Raw genomic sequence first — 7,714 nt, forward strand, 5'->3', positions numbered from 1 at the left:
GATGGCTTAGCATTACGAGCAGTGGCTGCTCTTCCAGAGGACCAGGGTTCAATTCCCAGCCCCCACGTGGTGGCTGCTTGTAACTCCAGTTCCAGAGGATCTGGCCTCACTTACACAGACTTACAAGCAGGCAAAACACCAATGCACATTAAAAAAAAATCTTTAAAAAAAAAGTGGAGGAAGAAAGAAAGAGAAGCCAAGGGAGATTGAAAGGGGAAAGACAAAGGCCCTTGTCTGGGTCCCTGCCAGGTCAGGCACTAGCTGGGGACAGCGATTGTCACCCTCATTATCACCTGTCACCACCACCCTTGAACACATCCACAGACACTTTGCTATCTAGAACTCTCAGCTCTGCAGCTGTTCTTATCAAGCCTGGCCTAGGCTGGAAGGCCATCAATCAGCCCCTTCACAAATGAATGGCAGGCAGGTTAGCAAAAGCATCCACCAGAAAGACCCTTAAGGAAGTGTGATGTAGTCTCCACGTGGTCTGTGGCTCTCAAATGAAGCAGACTGTCTAATGTTAATGGTACTTACAGTTGCCTCCCAGACCAGAGTCTGGATAGGTGATAGATGGACCTAAGGGCTGGAGAGCGTAGCAGATAGTACTAGCAGCTGCCAGGAGGGTGGGGCCAAGCTGGCCGTGAGCAAAAAGAGCATCCAAAAACCAAAGCAGAGGGCGAGTTTATTCATTAACTCAATAAACAACCATGCCAAACCTGGCTCAGTAGCAAGTTTGCATTATGGAAATTATGATATTTTACTTAGCTGAACAGTAGCAGTCCAGGGCCAGCTTGAATTCTAGGGACTAGAGTTTCCTTACCACATTATCTTACCTCCAAATGCCCAAAAGTCAGAACTCCTTTCAAGGATACAAGTGGTTATTAGAATTTCTTGTGCATTATAAAAGAAGGAGAGTGCCAGGCTTTCCTCCACACTGGCGTGATTGTTGGCCATGTTTTCTAGGTCCAGACTGGGTTCACTGGTTCAGCATGAGGCCTGACTAGTCAGAAAGGACTAGTCAGAAAGTCCAGCATGCAAGAGGCAACTGAGAGAGCCAGGGCTGGAATGTAACAGTCCTTTGTCTATGCAGGGATCACTTGGGTCTTCAGGCATACCGGATTCCACACTACATTGTTCAGATATCAAGAAATGCGGAAGCATCCCTAGGACTGAGATACCCCAATGATTGGAAAGAAAATGTAATGCTAATGCTATTCTGATGGTAGTTATTACATGATTTTATTTTGGTTTGCAGCTTAAAGAGCAAATTCTGGGTCAATGAACAGAGGTAAGAAACTATTTGGGGGCATCGAAATAACTTATAGGTGTGACTGCTAGATCATTAAATTAGTTGAAGCCTGGAGGGGGTGGAGATAATATGATTTCATGAACTATGCAGCAATCTCATTTTTTAAAAAAAGTTAAACATGTTAGGGCAGCACTGACTAAGGCTGGGGAATCAGGGTTTGGGGGAACATGGGGTACTCAGTTCAGTAGGTGGCACTCTTTCCTCAGAGTCAGTTTTACAGTGATGACCCGAAAGGATTTCAAAATGCTGTGTTAGCTGGGCGTGGTGGTGCACGCCTTTAATCCCAGCACTCGGGAGGCAGAGGCAGGCGGATTTCTGAGTTCGAGGCCAGCCTGGTCTACAAAGTAAGCTCCAGGACAGCCAGAGCTATAAAGAAAAACCCTGTCTCGAAAAACCAAAAAAAAAAAAATGCTGTGTTATGGGAGGTCCTGCTTTTCCTATGAGACGGACACCAGAAACGTATGGTCCTGGAAATCACCATATAGACAAAACTGGCCTTGAACTCACAGAGATATTCCTGTCTCCCAAATGCTGGGACTAAAAGCATGTACCACTGTGCCTAGCCAAAACAAAACAACCCCCCCCCGTTTTTTTTTTTTTTGAGAAATTAAGTTGTAAAGGACCTGACCCAGCTCTAGAGCCTACCCTATTCTTCAAGCATTCTGGAGGCGCAAGTGTTTTCAGGGGTTCAAAGAATCTTCCAGATGTGCTCTAGAAATGAGCTATCTCCCAGCCTCCCTTAAGAACTTAGGCAGGTGGATTTCTGAGTTCGAGGCCAGCCTGGTCTACAAAGTGAGTTCCAGGACAGCCAGGGCTACACAGAGAAACCCTGTCTTAAAAAGCCAAAAAAAAAGAAAAAGGAAAAAAAAAAAAAAAAGAACTGGCCTCTAGAAGGAAGTCTTCTACACCTGGTTTCTGCCCTCACAAAGCAATCTAGAGAGTCAGTGTGACCGTGTAAGGCTAGTACTGGCTATTTCTTCTGGATAGCTTCAAGAGCACAGCAGTAAAATCCTGTTTTCAGAAATGTCCTCTACAGGGAACTGGGGTTTGGGAGATGCTGAATCAGAAGGTGGAGACAAAAGAACAGTTCAAGACCCTGAGAAATGACAACTTGTGTCTTGCTTTATTAGTCACTAGTAGGCGGGACTTAGTCTTAGAATGGACGGGACTTAGTCACTAGTGGGCAGGGCTTGGTGTTAGTGTGGGACTTAGTCATAGAGTGTGTGGGACTTAATTTTGTCTGTTGAAGAACTGGAGTCTCCTCCCACATCAGAGTTATAAGCCAACCATTGACACACTCACTTTCTCATCTTTATGTGAAAGAAGGTAGTCTCAAAGGTGGAGACCCAAGTTAAGAATGACAAGAGTTGACAGGTGGGGGTGGCACATACCTTTAGTCCCAGCACCTGGGAGACAGAGGCAGGCAAATTTCTGTGAGTTCAAGACCAGCCTGCTCTACAAAGTGAATTCCAGGACCCAGGGCTACATAGAGAAACCCTGCCTTGATACCCCCTCAAAAGAGAGAGAAAGAGAGAGAGAGAGAGAGAGAGAGAGAGAGAGAGAGAGAGAGAGAGAAAGAAAGAAAGAAAGTTAGTTGAGGCAGAAGAGAGTTGGGCTGTCTAAGCCAGGCATGGGACTAAGAGACACAGAAAGAAAGGAGTGGTGGTATTGGATAGTGCCTAAACTATCTGCAAAGGGCAGAGAAGACACAAAAGAGAAATCACAAGTTAGGCCCACAGTTAAGTCGAGGAAGACATCAAAAAGGGCTAACCCAGGGAAAAAAATGAGCAAGAATTAGCTAGGTGTTTATAAAGGGAAGAGTACCTTAAGAAAAGCCAGCAAAGAGACTTGGAGGTAGCCTGAAGCATGTAGAGTTTGACATAGACAGGACAAGACTTTAAGGGAAACTATGAAGAAGATGGAGTTATGCCAGGATAAAGGCACCATCTTGGAATAGAAATGGGAAAGAATTAAAAACCAGCTTAACCTGGGCTGTTTGTGGTGCACGCCTTTAATCCCAGCACTGAAGAGGCAGAGGCAGGTGGATCTCTGTGAGTTTGAGGCCTGGTCTATGGGGTGAGTTCCAGGACAGCCAGGGCTGTTACACAAAGAAATCTTGTCTCAAAAACAAAACAAAACAAAACAAAACCAACCAAGCAAACAAACACAGGCTTAAATCTGGATACAGTGGCCTTTATTTCTAGTTCCAGTGACTGGGAGGCTGAACCAAGAGAGTTACTTGAGTACAGGAGTGCAAGGTTAGCTTGAGCAATATAGTAAGACTGTCTCAAAATGTGAATTTAGATCAACAGAATTGACATCAATAAAAATACTGATATCGCTCAAAGCAATCTACAGATTCAACACAATCTCCACCAATATGACAATGACCTTCATCAACATGACAATGACCCCCATCAACATGACAATGACTCCTATCAACATGCCAATTGTTGGGGTTCAGAAGTCACCCTGCAAACCACAAGAACACTAATGTCAGTCAGGCAGGGATGGTTTACTGAACATATATCCAAAGACTGAGTGATCAAGGGAACAGCTCAGACTCTAGAGCTGAAAGCTAGCTGTGCGCTGGACATTTCTCGGGGCCAACTTATAAAGGCTAAAACTGCAAAACCCATAATGAGTTCATATGCAGATGTGGGGGAGCTGTAGGCCGGTTGGTCTTTTCTCATGTTTCCTTAGTAATTTAGTCAGAACAGTTCAAGGCAACCCCTATCTTGCTTGGTCATGAGTGACAACTGCAGATGGGGAATTTCTTAAGATTAACAAACGGCAGAACATACGGAACCTAACAGGGTAGGTGGTCTGCATGCCCCTGTTCTGAGTCCAGTTCTTTTTCTGTGTCCATGACTGGTGGGCATATTACAGCAACAATAGGAAGTAGCTGCCAGATATGGAGCAAATGGCTACAGCTGTGCTAGGGAGCCAACCTCAACACCGGTGATCTCCATCAGCATGCTGAAGATGACATTCTTCATGGGAACTGGAAAAAGTGGATGTGATGGCTCAGAAAGTTAAGGCCCTTGCTACCAAGCCTGATGACCCGAGTTCAATCCCCTGGATCCAGATTGTAAAACCAAGAACTGATTGTCAAAAGGAAAAAAAGAAAAACAAAACAAAAACCTGACTCTTGCCAGGTGTCTCGTGACCTCCATATATATGTGTGCCCCCACCATGATAAATAAATAAAAATAATGTATTTTTTTAAAGAAATAGAAAAATGACCCAAAATGCATACAGAAGAACAAAAAGATGCTGAGTAGCTAAGACAACCATGTACAAAATGGGCATTGCTGAAGATTTCACATCAGATATCTGGCTTCAGACTTCAGATCATAGCAATACTGGCTAAAATGTGTGTATTTGCATGTAATGATTAATGGAAAAAGAGGCCATGAGTTTGAGAGTAAGGAGGGGGCATGTGGGAGGTTTTGGAGGGAGGAAAGGGAAGGAGGAAATGGTGTTATGATAGTATAATCTCAAAAATAAAATAAATTAAAAAAATAAACACATTAACCAACTAGGGTAAAATAGAGGACTTACCCACAAACCCACACAGTTACAGCCACTTGGTTCTTGACAATGGTGTCAAAAAGTTTACTGGAAAAAAGATACCCTATAACAGATGATGCAGAGCTACCTAGTCACTCACATGTAGACAGCTGAAACAAGCTCCTCCTCTCTCTCTCTCTCTCTCTCTCTCTCTCTCTCTATATATATATATATATATATATATATATATATATATATATATATATACAAAACTACACTAAACCCCATCTCCCCCCAGCCAGTGGCTGTCATGAAGAAGACAGATGACTACAAATGCTGATGAGTATACAGAGGGAGAAGGAACCCTTATACACCATCAGTGGGGACATCCATCGAGCCACTACAGAAATCAGTGCAGAGATTCTTTCCAAAAACTAAGAGTAGAACCAGGTTTGGTCTATATCACTCCTGACATATTTCCAAAGGAACATATGTTAACATACAGTAGATACTCGCACATCCAGGTTTACTGCAGCACTGTTTGCAACAGCCAAGCTAAGGAACCCACCTAGGTGCCTGTCAGAGAGAGATGTGATGGGTGAGTTTATATGCACCCACCATAGAGAAGGATCGAATCCTGTCGTTTCAGAAAAAGGCATGAAACCAGAGAGTAACACATTAATCCAAATGCGCTGGATTTAGAGATAAATGTATGCCTTCTCTCAAATGTGGAATCTAGAATGTGGCTTTGCTTGCTTCTAAATTTAGAGAGTAGGAGAACTATTTGGAGAACAAGGTGGGACAATGTTGTTTGCCTGCGAGGCAAAGCCCTCCCACATCCACATCCCATTTGGAGGCTGAGATGGCACTTACTGGGCATGGAGCACCATGGCGTTGACAGGGGCTCTCTTACTGCCTTGTAGGTATGGAGGAATTTCCATCGGAGGAAAACTCCCTGCTATCCCCATCAGCGGGGAAGCACTTGTTGGCTTTCTAAGTGACCTTGGCCAGATGATGAACGTGAGCGGGGTATGTAAAGACTTTTGGGGATGAATTTTTGACTTGTTTAAATATTAAGAAATGGAAATTATCTTAAGTACTACAGAAGGAGAAAAAAAAAAACATTTCTTGTTTGCTGTGCTGTTCAAGGGTCCTGTTACCAGGGAGGCCTCCAAAGAAATGTTAGATTTCCTCAAACATCTTGAAACCACAGACAACATTAAGGTACCTGGCCTGAAGCTAAAAATTCCTGTGAGCTCATTATTTGACTGTTTCGTACCCTGTGTAATTAAATTCCATTCTACCTGCTGGAGTGCCGAATGCTTGCTTGCCAAAGTCTTCCTCCACCTCACACATGCTCATTTTCCTCTAAACAACCCCTTCTTAGATGCTTGCGTTGTAGCCAGGCCCATCCAATCAACCTGTCTCTGCCCTCTAGGTATGGTTTAACAACAAGGGCTGGCATGCTATGGTCAGCTTTCTGAATGTGGCTCACAATGCCATCTTACGGGCCAGCCTGCCTAGGGACAGGGACCCTGAGGAGTATGGAATTACTGTCATCAGCCAGCCTCTGAACCTGACCAAGGAGCAGCTCTCGGACATCACAGTGTGAGCTGCTCTCGGCATCTTTCCCATCTTCTTCTCTCTCTCTGGAAACCAAAGGGAGGGTTTTTCTTCTTCTTCTTAGTGTAGTGAGTTGCAGGGCTGGGTGGTAATGTTTCATTGGGATCATATGAACATACCGGTTTCAAATGCTTCCTGGACCAAATTGCTTGGCTGTTCTTTCCCCTTTCCATTTACTTGGAAAGTAAACTTACACTTTATGGTCATTCATTTTGGGCCCTTGATAACAAGTTCCTCCCGAATTACACTCGTAACCTCCCTGCCAGTACACAGAGAAAACGCCAGGCCCTGGAGGCTTCACTGAGGCTCCTTTATTGCCCTGGCGTGGTTCTAGATTCTGGTAATTCTCCTCAGATCTCCAGACTTTGAGCTGTTTATCTTCCTCAAGATGGAGTTCCTATGTCTCAGCTTCAGGCAGGAAGAGCATTGATCTTGGCTGTGTTAAACTTTTTGCTCTACTTGAGGCCCACAGAAGAGAAGCTATCAGAACCTCCTGGGGTTCAGGCAGGATTCAGTGTCTCCTTACTGCCAAGCCTTCTGTGTGGTTCCAGAGACCAATCTTATATAACCAGCCTCATATCCCTTGAGTTTCATGTGATCATTTCTCGGGACATGTGATTTCATAGAACCCAAGCCTGTCTGTGCCTGCGGGAAACTGAGAGCCTGTAGAAAAACTTAAGGCTAAGAAGGACTTAGAATTGCTGCAGATGTTCATTTATGTCTACCATAACATATAAGTAGAAATGTAAGGAAAAGAAAGATTAGCTAGGATATACTCATGAATCCAAAAAGCACAAAACTGTGCGCTTAACCTTGATTAAGGCAGTTCAGCAGGATGCTAAGCTTCAGGTTAGGAACGAGGGTTTGAGGACACAATGTGCTGTTGGATAAGTACTACCCGGAGCCTGATGCACACCTGCTCTGGGTTTCTGATCTTCCCTATCTCTGGTCCTGCTGCAGACTGACTACTTCCGTGGATGCTGTGGTTGCCATATGTGTGATTTTCGCCATGTCCTTCGTTCCAGCCAGCTTTGTCCTTTACTTGATCCAGGAGAGGGTGACGAAAGCTAAACATTTGCAGTTTATCAGTGGTGTGAGCCCCACCACCTACTGGCTGACCAACTTCCTCTGGGATATTGTGAGTACCAGGCCTTTCCTAACTGCCAAAGGCCAGGGAGGGGCTGGGCAGGGAGGGATTTCACATTGCCAGGACTGCTGGGAGCAATTGTCTTGTGGCTGCTATCTCTTGACATCTTTTTTTTTTTTTTT

At 44.5% G+C, this 7,714-nt stretch overlaps 1 protein-coding gene across 1 annotated transcript in view; it reads left to right on the forward strand.

Annotated features, from left to right (window-relative positions):
• Positions 1–7,714, forward strand: part of Abca4 (ATP binding cassette subfamily A member 4) — a 150,092-nt gene that overhangs the window by 98,750 nt on the left and 43,628 nt on the right. Inside the window, 5 exon segments of the mRNA XM_021157524.2 lie at positions 1,256–1,288; positions 5,746–5,851; positions 5,972–6,046; positions 6,261–6,430; positions 7,406–7,583. Of these exon segments, the coding sequence (XP_021013183.1) occupies positions 1,256–1,288; positions 5,746–5,851; positions 5,972–6,046; positions 6,261–6,430; positions 7,406–7,583 (562 nt within the window).

Source organism: Mus caroli, chromosome 3, assembly GCF_900094665.2.
Source record: "Mus caroli chromosome 3, CAROLI_EIJ_v1.1, whole genome shotgun sequence".
Classification (NCBI taxonomy): Eukaryota; Metazoa; Chordata; class Mammalia; order Rodentia; family Muridae; genus Mus; species Mus caroli.